The following is a 15,078-nucleotide window of genomic DNA, read 5'->3' on the forward strand; positions in this document are numbered from 1 at the left end:
TATTTAGTATTACCGGCAAACTAGACTTTTTCTTTCTTTTGTTGAAATAGAGACCACGGTACTGGATAGTGCTAATTTGTGCTGTTGTTGTTGTTGTGGTCTTCAGTCCTGAGACTGGTTTGATGCAGCTCTCCATGCTACTCTATCCTGTGCAAGCTTTTTCATCTCCCAGTACCTAATGCAACCTACATCCTTCTGAATCTGCTTAGTGTATTCATCTCTTGGTCTCCCTCTACGATTTTTACCCTCCATGCTGCCCTCCAATACTAAATTGGTGATCCCTTCATGCCTCAGAACATGTCCTACCAACCGATCCCTTCTTCTGGTCAAGTTGTGCCACAAACTTCTCTTCTCCCCAATCCTATTCAATACTTCCTCATTAGTTATGTGATCTACCCATCTAATCTTCAGCATTCTTCTGTAGCACCACATTTCGAGAGCTTCTATTCTCTTCTTGTCCAAACTATTTATCGTCCATGTTTCACTTCCATACATGGCTACACTCCATACGAATACTTTCAGAAATGACTTCCTGAAACTTAAATCAATACTGGATGTTAACAAATTTCTCTTCTTCAGAAACGCTTTCCTTGCCATTGCCAGCCTACATTTTATATCCTCTCTACTTCGACCATCATCAGTTATTTTGCTCCCCAAATAGCAAAACTCCTTTACTACTTTAAGTGCCTCATTTCCTAATCTAATTCCCTCAGCATCACCCGACTTAATGCGACTACCTTCCATTATCCTTGTTTTGCTTTTGTTGATGTTCATCTTATATCCTCCTTTCAAGACACTGTCCATTCCATTCAACTGCTCTTCCAAGTCCTTTGCTGTCTCTGACAGAATTACAATGTCATCGGCGAACCTCAAAGTTTTTATTTCCTCTCCATGAATTTTAATACCTACTCCGAATTTTTCTTTTGTTTCCTTTACTGCTTGCTCAATATACAGATTGAACAACATCGGGGAGAGGCTACAACCCTGTCTTACTCCCTTCCCAACCACTGCTTCCCTTTCATGTCCCTCGACTATTATAACTGCCATCTGGTTTCTGTACAAATTGTAAATAGCCTTTCGCTCCCTGTATTTTACCCCTGCCACCTTTAGAATTTGAAGGAGAGTATTCCAGTCAACATTGTCAAAAGCTTTCTCTAAGTCTACAAATGCTAGAAACGTAGGTTTGCCTTTCCTTAATCTTTCTTCTAAGATAAGTCGTAAGGTCAGTATTGCCTCACGTGTTCCAGTGTTTCTACGGAATCCAAACTGATCTTCCCCGAGGTTGGCTTCTACTAGTTTTTCCATTCGTCTGTAAAGAATTCGTGTTAGTATTTTGCAGCTGTGACTTATTAAACTGATAGTTCGGTAATTTTCACATCTGTCAACACCTGCTTTCTTTGGGATTGGAATATTATATTCTTCTTGAAGTCTGAGGGTATTTCGCCTGTTTCATACATCTTGCTCACCAGATGGTAGAGTTTTGTCAGGACTGGCTCTCCCAAGGCCGTCAGTAGTTCCAATGGAATGTTGTCTACTCCGGGGGCCTTGTTTCGACTCAGGTCTTTCAGTGCTCTGTCAAACTCTTCACGCAGTATCATATCTCCTATTTCATCTTCATCTACATCCTCTTCCATTTCCATAATATTGTCCTCAAATATATCGCCCTTGTATAGACCCTCTATATACTCCTTCCACCTTTCTGCTTTCCCTTCTTTGCTTAGAACTGGGTTTCCATCTGAGCTCTTGATATTCATACAAGTCGTTCTCTTATCTCCAAAGGTCTCTTTAATTTTCCTGTAGGCAGTATCTATCTTACCCCTAGTGAGATAGGCCTCTACATCCTTACATTTGTCCTCTAGCCATCCCTGCTTAACCATTTTGCACTTCCTGTCGATCTCATTTTTGAGACGTTTGTATTCCTTTTTGCCTGCTTCATTTACTGCATTTTTGTATTTTCTCCTTTCATCAATTAAATTCAATATTTCTTCTGTTAGCCAAGGATTTCTACTAGCCCTCGTCTTTTTACCTACTTGATCCTCTGCTGCCTTCGCTACTTCGTCCCTCAGAGCTACCCATTCTTCTTCTGCTGTATTTCTTTCCCCCATTCCTGTCAATTGTTCCCTTATGCTCTCCCTGAAACTCTGTACAACCTCTGGTTCTTTCAGTTTATCCAGGTCCCATCTCCTTAAATTCCCACCTTTTTGCAGTTTCTTCAGTTTTAATGTACAGGTCATAACCAATAGATTGTGGTCAGAGTCCACATCTGCCCCTGGAAATGTCTTTCAATTTAAAACCTGGTTCCTAAATCTCTGTCTTACCATTATATAATCTATCTGATACCTTTTAGTATCTCCAGGGTTCTTCCATGTATACAACCTTCTTTCACGATTCTTAAACCAAGTGTTAGTTATGATTATGTTGTGCTCTGTGCAAAATTCTACCAGGCGGCTTCCTCTTTCATTTCTTAGCCCGAATCCATATTCACCTACTATGTTTCCTTCTCTCCCTTTTGCTATCCTTTGTGCTAAATTTCGTAAATAAATTACGCAGGATGTTTGTGCGATTACGATGGAAGTTTTCAGGGACAAATGAGAACGGAAAATGAATCAAGTTATTTGAAGAAAAGCAGTAAGCAGTCACTTTTCGAAAGCTTTATTTTATGATAAGAGGCGTTTCGGCTTTCCTCAAGCTTCGGCTAGCCTAATGCATTTGTATCTTCGTCGGCATAACATATTTATCGACCTCATTTTGAATACTGCAGCTGCCCTTTGCAAAATAAAATTTCGTTTAGCTACAACATTTCTCGAGTAGTATAATAACATTTAATTATTATTTATGTGCACTTAATTCTCTTCTCTAATTTGTGACTCCTTTTTACGCATTTATAAACATAGCACAAAAACTTGTAAGGTCGCTGATGCTTTGATGAAAGCTGAGTTACAGTTTTCTTACACATTCCGAAGCTATTTTTGAAGACTTAATATCGCTGCCCTTAAAACTACACTGCCCAACAGAATTAAATGGTCATATTTTCGGAAACCCATAATTGTCTCCCATTCCAACGCATAAGTTTGAAATTTCACTCTAAGATACTGGAAAACTTCCTCTATAATAATGCAAAATCGCACTACCGATGGAGGGCGCCACGAACTTGTAAGTCATTTTCAGCCAGGTTTCCGGATACTTTTGATCACATAGTATATATATATATATATATATATATATATATGGCCCCGCGCTGCCACTTCACTATCACATCTGAAACAGTGGACCTAGGGATGTTTAGGACTGTGGAAATCTCGCGTACAGACGTATGACACAAGTTACACCCAATCACCTGACCACGTTCGCAGTTCATGAGTTCCGCGTAGCGCCCCGTTCCGCTCTCTCACGATTTCTAAGGACTACTGAGGTCACTGATTTGGAGTACCTGGCAGTAGGTGGCAGCACAATGCACCTAATGCGAAAAACGTTTATAGCCACTGCTGAAGTACTGGAGAGGTGAATGTAAAACAAGATTTTGCATAAATATGCCCCATCACTTAAAAAAGTGCATACCAGACTCTACTTTGAAGCATTATAGAAAATAGTTCCACTGTTTGGTATTCATATTAAGTCGGCATGATGCATAATGGGATGAATATGCAGCGACAGTAGAATATTTGTAGTGGACCGGGACGCGAATCTAGATTTCTAGCTTCTCACGACTAACAGCCTCCGCGTTTCACTATAGCTCTCGCTGTCACTGATATTTCCATCCATCATCCATGATTTCCCAACAGAGGTTCCTGGAAGGGTCATGTGGGAGGAGCAGCGCTAGAGGAACGGAGTGAGTGGAGCTCTACAACATCGAGTTGTATCTGGAGGCTTCCTCATATTCCCTAATTTCGACTGCTCGTAATAAAGTATGAAATGTGGGATCAATCCCACTCTGACACAAATTTCCAAGTGACACTACAAATTCGTTGCACTGCAGGTTTAGCATAGCTCATATCATTTGGTGTCATCTCACATTCATTGATTTCATTGCTCTCTTCTCAGACCATTCGTGGATGGTGCACGGGAAGAAATATTGATGGTTTCTTCTGTACACGCTCTAAGATATATAGCTTTAATCTCCACAATCGTAATGTTGCACAGAAGCGCATATCAGCAATGTAGGAAGTAACTGTGGCTCGATCAACAATGAAGGAATGAACGTGTGCGCTGCACCCCAGCTTCACCTGAACTCCCTTCTGCGAACTTCCGCTCTGTTATCCTGGCCTAGCATGCTCGCGGTTTACCATTAGAAACCTTCTCTGTAGCATGCTCCTTGTAAATATTACAAGGAAAGTTGCTATCTTATCAAGCAGTTATTTAGTGGAACATGGAACAGAACTGTGTGACGAGAAAATATTAATAAAAAGTTAGTAAATGTAATTGTATCGCAGAGCTTTTGTTGTTAACAGATGAGTCCTCAAAGCTCAAGTGACAGATATTATAAATAATTCTGTTGAAACATCCTCTGAACATACCTACTGGTCGGAAGGATAAGAGGGTGTTACTACACTCAAATATCACAAATTTTTGCCTTGTGATCATTGCGGTCGAGGCACGTTACTGGAGGCAACTGTTCATCCACTTTCGTTTGAACTTGGGTTCTCGAGCAATAGACAGTAGCGTTCTCATCGATGCTCAACACTTTTCCTCCATTCTTAGCTTCTTCCACTGGAATTCTTTGATCATTTCTGAGGACCAGAGGTTACGTTACATATGATGTTCGTTGTTTATATTGATAATGGGGAGAACCTTGTAAATGTAGAAGGAGTCGAAAAATCGCGTACGGCTGCATTTTCTGTTTGGATGTACTGCAGTGTTCGTCGAACGTATCAATAGTGAAATCGTCCTCAAAATATGGGGAACAAGCAAAACATTTGTTTGCACTTACAGAGGAAACAACAGTATTATATAGTAAATAGCGACCTGCCCGGCATCGCTCGGTAGACCTTCATCTACATACACACTCCGCGTACCACCGTATGGCACTGGCGAAGAGTACGTAGTATCTCTACTAGTCATTTCCTTTTCTGTTCCACCTGCAATACTAGAGCGAGGAAAACACGACTATCTGCCTTTGTACGAGCCACTGCTTTTCGTAAGTTATCTTCTTTGTCCTTACGTGAAATGTATCTTCGTGGCGGTAGGATCGTCTGCAGTCAGCTTCAAATGCCGGGTCTCTAAATTTTCTCAGCAGTGTTCCTCGAACAGGGCGTCGCCGTCGCTCCAGGGATTCCCATTCGTATTTCGGAAGCAGCTACGTAATACTTGCGTGCTGATAGAAGCTATCTGAAACAAATCTTAGTAGTCCGCCACTCAATTGGTTCGATGTCTTCCATTAATCAGACTTTGTGGGGATCCCAAACACTCGAGCAGCACTCAAGATTGAGTCGCACTAGTGTTCAATACGCGGTCTCCTTTACAGATGACCCTCACTTTCCTAAAATTCCCCCAACAGACTGAAGTCGTTCGCCGTCCCTACTACGGTCCTTACACGCTCGTTCCATTTCGTATCGCTTTGCAACGTTATGTCTAGATATTTAATCGATGTGACAGTGTGAAGCAGCACATTATTAACCTGTATTCGAACGTTACGGGGTTGTTTTCCCTATTCATATGCATTAACTTATTAACCTACATTTTTCTACATTTAAAGCTAGTTGCCATTCATTACACGAACTAGAAATTTTGTCAAAGTCATCTTATGTCCTACAGTCACTCATCGAAGACCCCTCTCCCCTCTCCGTACACCACAGCATCATCAGCAAACCACCAAAAACTGCTGCTCATCCCGTCCGTCAGATCACTTATGCACACTAATGAGCCAAAACATTATGACCAACTGCTTCACAGCTTGTTTGTCCGACTTTGGAACGAAATACATCATCGATTATACGTATCAGGGATCCGACACTTTTTTGGTAGGTTTTTGGAGCTATGTGGCATTAGATGTCTAAGCACAGGTCATGTAATTCGCATAAACAACGGATCGCTGATTTGCGTACGCAGTGATCGCGCTCGATAGCTACCCAGATGCGTTCCAAAGGATTTACATCGGGCGAATTTCGTCGTCGAGACATCAGCATGACTCCACTATAATGCTCCTCAAACCAGCGTAGCACGGTCCTGGCTGCGAGACACGGACAGTTACACGGCTCAAACATGAAATCGCCGCCGGGGAAGACACCAAGCACGAAGGCACGCAGGTGGATCGCAGCTGTCAGCGTCTCTTCGATCACTACCACAGGTCCCATGCGAGAGCATGAGAATGTCCTTACAGCTTACTTCTGCACCCACCAGCCTGCGTCCGTGGCGCGCTGCACGTTTCGAGCCGCCGTTCACGTCGAAGACGGCGTTTGTGGAGACGACCCTAAGAGCCGACACGTATCCACTCATAGACGGCTGAATCCCTTTGGTCCCGTACCCACTGCAATCGTAATTGACGATATCGGTGGGTCAACATGTAAACAAGTAGGGGAAGTCTGCTGCGGAGCTCCATGTGCAATGCATGGTGTGCTCTGAAACACTTGTGCTTGTACCAGCACTGTGCTCTTTCGACAGAGATGCCACAGGTCACCATCTATCCTACTTCACAGTCCAGACAACCCTCCGACCCCACGTTCAGTGAAGAGTCGTGGACGTCCAACCGCTAAGCGCACTAGTGGTAGTTTCACTATCCTTCTACCTCTTTCTGTAGATGCTGACGACAGTAGCACGTGGACATTCGACCAGTTTCGCCGTTTCCGAGATGCTCATTCACAATCTCTGCCTAATAATAATCTGCCCTTTATCACAGTCGGTTATTTCAATGAATTTCTCCATTTGCAGCCCATATCTTCGCTATCGGAGGAAGGCAATGGCAAACCATCTCCACTAGGACCTTGCCTAGCACGGCAGTGCGGGTCTCCCGCATCGTTCCCCTACGCTCTGTCAAGGAGTATTGGACTTCATCATCATCATCTTCGCTATAGTGGTCCCCCGTCCGTGTCTCCTATGTTACGTACTTAATTTACCGCGTCATGTGCCCGCATCGTCAACAGGCGGCATGCAACGTCGTGGTGAACAGTGGTCATAATGTTTTCGCTTATCAATGTGTATAAAGAACAATAGCGGTCCTGTCGCACTTCCCTGGGGCACTCGTGACTGTACGCTTGTACTAGCACTAAGTATTTAGGGCCGGACGACTTTTCTCGTATAGCGGTAATAAATTATACAGGTTGTATCATAATTAATGGCGTAAACGCATACACTTGAAAGTACTCGATACTATAAGCAAAAAGGTCTCCGTAAACATAGAGTCAAAAAGAGCTACGAGCAATATTTCATCTTCGATATTGCGTAGCAGATCTCTTGTACTGAAAGCTCTTTGCTTTCCATATTTTGGGAAATGGTAATGTGGACCAAAACAACAAACAAGTGTCCGGTAAATATGTGCTCTAAAATACATACCTTAATAGCTAGGAGCAAGTGCTCATCTTCGCTACTTGGAAACACGACTCTTCTAATGAACAATTGCTCGTAACTTTTAAGGTATGAATTTTAGAGCAAATGATTACTGGACATTTTCTCTTGTTTTGGTCCATACTACTACTTCCCAAAATGTGGAAAGCAAAGAACTTTCAGTAGAAGAGATTTGCTTCGCAGTATCGAAGATGAAAAAGTACTCGTAGCTTCTTAAGGTATGCATTTTCGACCTTATGTTTACTGAGACTTTTTTGCTTCTAGAACCGCATATTTTCAACTGTATGCGTTTACGCCATTAACTATGATACACTCTGTATACACCGACCTTCCTCGTCTATCTAGCAATGAAAAACAGCAAAATCATTACGGTAGTTCCTGAGATTAGCCTTCTAGTATAGACGAGATAATGCGGTGAGGGGACTTAAGTGTAGTTTTCTTGACTTCGGAAGGCGTTCGAAACAGTTCCGCACTGTCGCCTGATAAACAAATTAAGAGCCTACAGAATATCAGACCAGCTGTGTGGCTGGATTGAAGAGTTTTTAGCAAACAGAACACAGCATGTTGTTCTCAATGGAGAGACGTCTACAAACGTTAAAGTAACCTCTGGCGTGCCATAGAGGAGTGCTCCTGGACAATTGCTTTTCACAATATATATATATATATATATATATATATATATATATATATATATATATATATGACCTAGTATATAGTGTCGGAAGTTCCATGTGGCTTTTCGCGGATGATGCTGTAGTATACAGAAAAGTTGCAGCATTGGAAAATTGCAGCGAAATGCAGGAAGATCTGCAGCGGATAGGCACTTGGTGCAGGGAGTGGCAACTGACCCTTAACATAGACAAATGTAATGTATTGCGAATACACAGAAAGAAGGATCCTTTATTGTATGATTATATGATAGCGAAACAAACACTGGTAGCAGTTACTTCTGTAAAATATCTGGGAGTATACGTACGGAACGATTTGAAGTGGAATGATCGTATAAAATTAATTGTTGGTAAGGCGGGTGCCAGGTTGAGATTCATTGGGAGAGTCCTTAGAAAATGTAGTCCATCAACAAAAGAGGTGGCTTACAAAACATTCGTTCAGCCTATACTTGAGTATTGCTCATCAGTGTGGGATACGTACCAGGTCGGGTTGACAAAGGAGATAGAAAAAATCCAAAGAAGAGCGGCGCGTTTCGTCACAGGGTTATTTAGTAAGCGTGATAGCGTTACGGAGATGTTGAGCAAACTCAAATGGCAGACTCTTCAAGAGAGGCGCTCTGCATCGCGGTGTAGCTTGCTGTCCAGGTTTCGAGAGGGTACGTTTCTGGATGAGGCATCGAATATATTGCTTCCCCCTACTTATATCTCCCGAGGAGATCACGAATGTAAAATTAGAGAGATTCGAGCGCACACGGAGGCATTCCGCCAGTCGTTCTTCCCGCGTACCATACACGAGTGGAACAGGAAAGGGAGGTAATGATAGTGGCACGTACAGTGCCCTCCGCCACACACCGTTGGGTGGCTTGCGGAGTAGAAATGTAGATGTATATGTAGATGTGAATATCTATAGAAGTACATAAAACATTTGTGGACTGTTACAGCCAAGCATTGTTAGATAAAAATTAAATTTACAATATTACATTGCAAGTAGCCTTCTCTTTCCTCTATCAGATGCGTGCACAAGGTATGCAGGCACAAGATATGTGTGCAAATTTAATTACCTTACTTGGAAAGAAATTAGAGGTCTAGTTACAAGAGCCGAAGGGGCAGACTGCAGTTATAAGAGTGGAACGATATGATTGGGAAGCACTGGTCGAAAGAGGAGTAATACAAGGTTTAGCCTATCCACAATGTTATTGAATCTTGTACATACGAGCAAGCAGCAAAGGGAAGCAAGGAGGATTTGAAGAGAGAATATAAGTTCAGGGAGGAGGAATAAAAACTTTGAAGCGTAGTTCTGTCAGAAAGAGGATAGACTAGTGTGGAAAACTGTATCAAACCAGTCTTCGGACGCAACGACACACTCTTAGAAATGCGTGAGAAGCGAGGCAAGGGCATCAGAGCTGCTAGTCCTACGTTGTGTGTGACTGCATGAGCAGAGCGTGCAATACACAGGTTTCGTAGCGCGGTGCCTGCGGCCCGTGTTCTGCCCCGGAGGACGGCGTGGTGTTGGCCCAGCCACTAACAGGTGGGCGGCGCGGTTGGCACAGAGACGGCGCCATCCGTCAGTGTCGCTGCGGAGCAGCGCGCGCGAATTGCTACCCGCCTCTCCCTGGAGACGCGCCGCCCCCAGAGGAGACCCGGACAAAGGGGTCGGCGTTACCGCGGCTGGCGCCGAGCCGCGCCCGCCCTGACACCCGGACTAATGGTCACGCCGCGTATCGGCGCGATAGGGAAGCCGCGGGCTCCCAAGACAAATAGTGACGCGCCGTCTTAGAATCGACTTTCTACCTCTCCAGGGCGAAGCACTAAGAAGCAAGCGAAGCGAAATTTCTTCGTTTGAGGGAGTACATGATGACATTTCACTCACTACAACATCGAGTCAAACTTACGAAGAATCAGGCAGCAAAACGTTGCACTCCCTCTGGTCTGTATGGATGCATTGATTCGGTTGGGAAGGTTGTCATAAAGCCATCGCATCCTCTCCTGAGAGAAGCTGGCCCACAACTGTCGTACGACACCCCCTCATTCTCCTGAGCTGCCAACAGAAATCAGTATTCCTTCAAACCCTTTTAATGCTTTCAACTACTGGCCATTAAAATTGCTACACCACGAAGATGACATGCTAGAGACGTGAAATTTAACCGAAAGGAAGAAGATGCTGTGATGTGCAAATGATTAGCTTTTCAGAGCATTCACACAAAGTTGGCGGTGGTGACACCTACAACGTGCTGACATGAGGAAAGTTTCCAACCGATTTCTCATACACAAACAGCAGTTGACCGGCGTTGCCTGTTGAAACATTGTTGTGATGCCTCGTGTAAGGAGAAATGCGTACCATCACGTTTCCGACTTTGATCAAGGTCGAATTGTAGCCTATCGCCTTTCCGACATTGCTGCTCGCGTTGTTCGAGATCCAATGACTGTTAGCAAAATATGGAATCGGTGGGTTCAGGAGGGTAATACGGAACGCCGTGCTGGATCCCAACGGCCTCGTATCACTAGCAGTCGAGATGACAAGCATCATATCCGCATGGCTGTAACGGATCGTGGAGCCACGTCTCGATACGTGAATCAACAGGGACGTTTGCAAGACAACAACTATCTGCACCAACAGTTCGACGACGTTTGCAGCAGCATGGACTATCAGCTCGGAGACCGTGGCTGCGGTTACCCTTGACGCTGCATCACAGACAGGAGCACCTGCGATGCTGTACTCGACGACGAACCATGGTGCACGAATGGCAAAACGTCATTTTTTCGCATGAATCCGGGTTCTGTTTACAGCTTTATGATGGTCGCATCCGTGTTTGGCGACATCGCGGTGAACGCACATTGGTAGCGTGTATTCGTCATCGCCATACTGGCGTATCATCCGGCGTGATTGTATGGGTTGCCATTGGTTACACGTCTCGGTCAGCTCTTGTTCGCGTTGACGGCACTTTGAACAGTAAACGTTACATTTCAGATGTGTTACGACCCTTCTTTCGATCCCTGCGAAACTCTACTTTTCAGCAGAATAATGCACGACCGCATGTTGCAGGTCCTGTACGGGCCTTTCTGGATACAGAAAATCTTCAACTCCTGCCCTGGCCAGCAGATTCTCCAGATCTCTCACCAATTGAAAACGTCCGATCAATCGTGGCCGAGCAATTGGCTCGTCACAATACGCCAGTCACTACTCTTGATGAACTGTGGTATCGTGTTGAAGCTGCATGGGCAGCTCTACCTGTACATGCCATCCTAGCTCTGTATCACTCAATGCCCAGGCGTATCAAGGCCGTTATTACGGCCAGAAGTGGTTGTTCTGGGTACTAATTTCTCAGGATCTATGCACCCAAATTGCGTGAAAATGTAATCACATGTCAGTTCCAGTATAATATATTTGTCCAATGAATGCCCGTTTATCATCTGCATTTCTTCTTGGTGTAGCAATTTTAATGCCCAGTAGTGCAATTACGTGGCTAGTTCCGGCACTACATTGGTGTCATCTTCAGGCACCTTCGCAACCTGAACCGTGATATCCAACAATCGTTGCATTAGGATAGGTCCAACGTACCGGGTGATCAAAAAGTCAGTATAAATTTGAAAACTTAATAAACCACGGAATAATGTAGATAGAGAGGTAAAAATTGACACACTTGCTTGGAATGACATAGGGTTTTATTAGAACAAAAAAAAAACACCCCATATTGCTAGACGCGTGAAAGATCTCTTGCGCGCGTCGTTTGGTGATGATCGTGTGCTCAGCCGCCACTTCCGTCGTGCTTGGCCTCCCACATCCCCAGACCTCAGTCCGTGCGATTATTGGCTTTGGGGTTACCTGAAGTCACAAGTGTATCGTGATCGACCGACATCTCTAGGGATGCTGAAAGACAACATCCGACGCCAATGCCTCACCATAACATGCTTTACAGTGCTGTTCACAACATTATTTCTCGACTACAGCTATTGTTGAGGAATGATGGACATATTGAGCATTACCTGTAAAGAACATCATCTTTGCTTTGTCTTACTTTGTTATGCTAATTATTGCTATTCTGATCACATGAAGCGCCATCAGTCAGATATTTTTGAACTTTTGTATTTTTTTTTTTTTTTTGGTTCTAATAAAAACCCCATGTCATTCCAAGCACGTGTGTCAATTTGTACCTCTCTATCTACATTATTCCGTGATTTATTCAGTTTTCAAATTTATACTGACTCTTTGATCACGCGGTATTTGTCCAATGAATATCCGTTTATCATCTGCATTTCTTCTTGGTGCAGCAATTTTAAAGGCCAGTAGTGTAATTTTTCGCTCTTCACTTCTGTACTAGCCCTGTGTATTCTATTGTTATTGCTACTAAAATCATAGGTGTCTGTAGCGTGTAAAAATGGGGGTTACATCAAGTGGTACTGGGGGGGGGGGGGGAGGGTAAGAAGCTAGAAGGGTGACAAGTGGTTTTGGGCGGGGTGGGGGGGAGGTAAACAGCTGGTAGCAAACAGTGATCTCCTTTCATAATGGGTCGCTGGATCCGCACGTGAGCAGATCTGCGCTGCGCCGTTGTGAGAGTGGAGCGGCAGAGCGGCGGCTGACGCCCGTGCGCTGCGTGCGGTGTTGCAGTGTGGAGCGTGGCGCTGGAGCTGCAGGGCCCGGTGCTGGTGGTGGAGCCGCCGGCGCGCCTCGAGTTCTCCAACAGCTCCGGCGCGCGGCTGGAGTGCGCGGCGCACGGGTCGCCGCCGCCGCGGCTCTCGTGGCTGCTGGCCGACGGGTCTGCGGCGCCGCCCGTGGCCGGCCTGCGGCTGCCGCACGACAACGGCTCGCTCGAGTTCCCGCCCTTCCCCGCCGACCGCTACCGCCACGACGTGCACTCCGCGCGCTACCGCTGCAGGGCCGCCAACGCCCTCGGCACCGTGCTCTCCAGGGACGTGCTCGTGCGAGCAGGTACGTGCCGCTCGCTTCCCACAACGCCATTCAGTAGACTTACACCCTTCTTTCTTCCCTCGATTCGTCAGTGCTCTGACTGGTTTGGTGCAGTCCCTTGGATGTCCTCTAGTGTGTCAACCTCTTCATGTCAGAGTAAAGCCGTCGGCACACGGACCGTGCTGTCGAACGTCACCGTTAAGCGTGCCAAGTTCAACGTGCTGCTGAACGCTCAGGAACGATGTTACTCGTGCATACGGTACGTGGGCCCCAGTGTGGTATACGCGATCGCAACGCACTCCTGCGGCAGTTGAGGGACGTTTCTAGTTCGTAAATCACACTGTTTACTCAACGGCCGTGCGTAAAATTCCCACGTTAGCCCTACTAAAATGCACATTTCCTTCATCGTCCACGAAAAGGAAGGTACCATGTCCAATCAATAAGGACACAGGCTTATAAAAGTTCCATTACAAAAATTGCGGTACAAATTTGGAATACTTACCCGCATAAGATGAACATTATTTCACCATTCCCACATTTTAGTAAAACCCCAAGGTCAGTCTTACTTGATCACTGTTCCTACCCAGTAGCAGAATCTTTGCGACATGTGAATTACGAAGCGTAAAAGAAAAAGGAGCAAAATATCTTTATACAAGTAGCACAAGCTGTCCTGTAGATTAAGCCAATCGAACAAAGTCACCCCTCAAAAAAATGTGAGCTTATATTTACATAACATCAAATATTATAACATATACTTATATTAAACAAATAATAAAGTATCTGAACCTAACAAAAGCGCGAACGTTAGGAAAAAAAATTTGGATGTGTTAAGACGCGAACCACCGCCCCAACAAAATCTCACTACGGAGCAGAGACGCTATTTTTTTTTATCTCATTTTGTTCGCTTTTGTTCGTTGTATCTCCTCGGGCGGACGTCGTAAGACATCCGATGAAGTTCATTGATGATCGATTAACTCAGTTTTTGTATTACAGAGTGTACGTAACCCTCTGACCGAACACCCTTTTTTTTTTCGTCGCGGACGTCACATGACATCCGGTGAAGTTCGTTTTGTTGATCCTTCCACTCAGTTTTTGATTACAGAGGCCAACCGGCCAACCAGCTCTCTGACCGACCACGCTGAGCTACCGTGCCGGCTACTACTCATTACGCTAAACCAATAACACGCTCAGCATGGTTGGCCATATTGTGTTACGACATTCTAAAAACGTTAATCGTAGGTAACTGTTACTAATTGAAATTTAATTATAATACATTGTACCAAGAACAATGTGTTTTGGGTGGATCTTCGGTGTGTCGCTGCCTTCAAATAGCCTACTCTTATAATACGCAAGTTACAGTAATTCTTTTGCCACGAATGTGATCTTTCTCATTATTTATTGGAACGAATCACACAACTAACAACGGTTTTTCCAGGGATTCTCAATTTGCTGGTGCTCAGAAACGGCATATATACACTCCTGGAAATGGAAAAAAGAACACATTGACACCGGTGTGTCAGACCCACCATACTTGCTCCGGACACTGCGAGAGGGCTGTACAAGCAATGATCACACGCACGGCACAGCGGACACACCAGGAGCCGCGGTGTTGGCCGTCGAATGGCGCTAGCTGCGCAGCATTTGTGCACCGCCGCCGTCAGTGTCAGCCAGTTTGCCGTGGCATACGGAGCTCCATCGCAGTCTTTAACACTGGTAGCATGCCGCGACAGCGTGGACGTGAACCGTATGTGCAGTTGACGGACTTTGAGCGAGGGCGTATAGTGGGCATGCGGGAGGCCGGGTGGCCGTACCGCCGAATTGCTCAACACGTGGGGCGTGAGGTCTCCACAGTACATCGATGTTGTCGCCAGTGGTCGGCGGAAGGTGCACGTGCCCGTCGACCTGGGACCGGACCGCAGCGACGCACGGATGCACGCCAAGACCGTAGGATCCTACGCAGTGCCGTAGGGAACCGCACCGCCACTTCCCAGCAAATTAGGGACACTG

The 15,078-nt window shown here is 45.2% G+C and overlaps 1 protein-coding gene across 1 annotated transcript in view; it reads left to right on the forward strand.

The window, feature by feature from the left end:
- LOC124798734 (Down syndrome cell adhesion molecule-like protein Dscam2) overlaps positions 1-15,078 on the forward strand; it is a 444,553-nt gene that overhangs the window by 66,950 nt on the left and 362,525 nt on the right. The window contains exon 2 of the mRNA XM_047262262.1: positions 12,772-13,092. Coding sequence (XP_047118218.1) covers positions 12,772-13,092 — 321 coding nt within the window. The remainder of the gene's footprint in view (positions 1-12,771; positions 13,093-15,078) is intronic.

Source organism: Schistocerca piceifrons, chromosome 5 (genome assembly GCF_021461385.2).
Source record: "Schistocerca piceifrons isolate TAMUIC-IGC-003096 chromosome 5, iqSchPice1.1, whole genome shotgun sequence".
NCBI classification, from domain to species: domain Eukaryota; kingdom Metazoa; phylum Arthropoda; class Insecta; order Orthoptera; family Acrididae; genus Schistocerca; species Schistocerca piceifrons.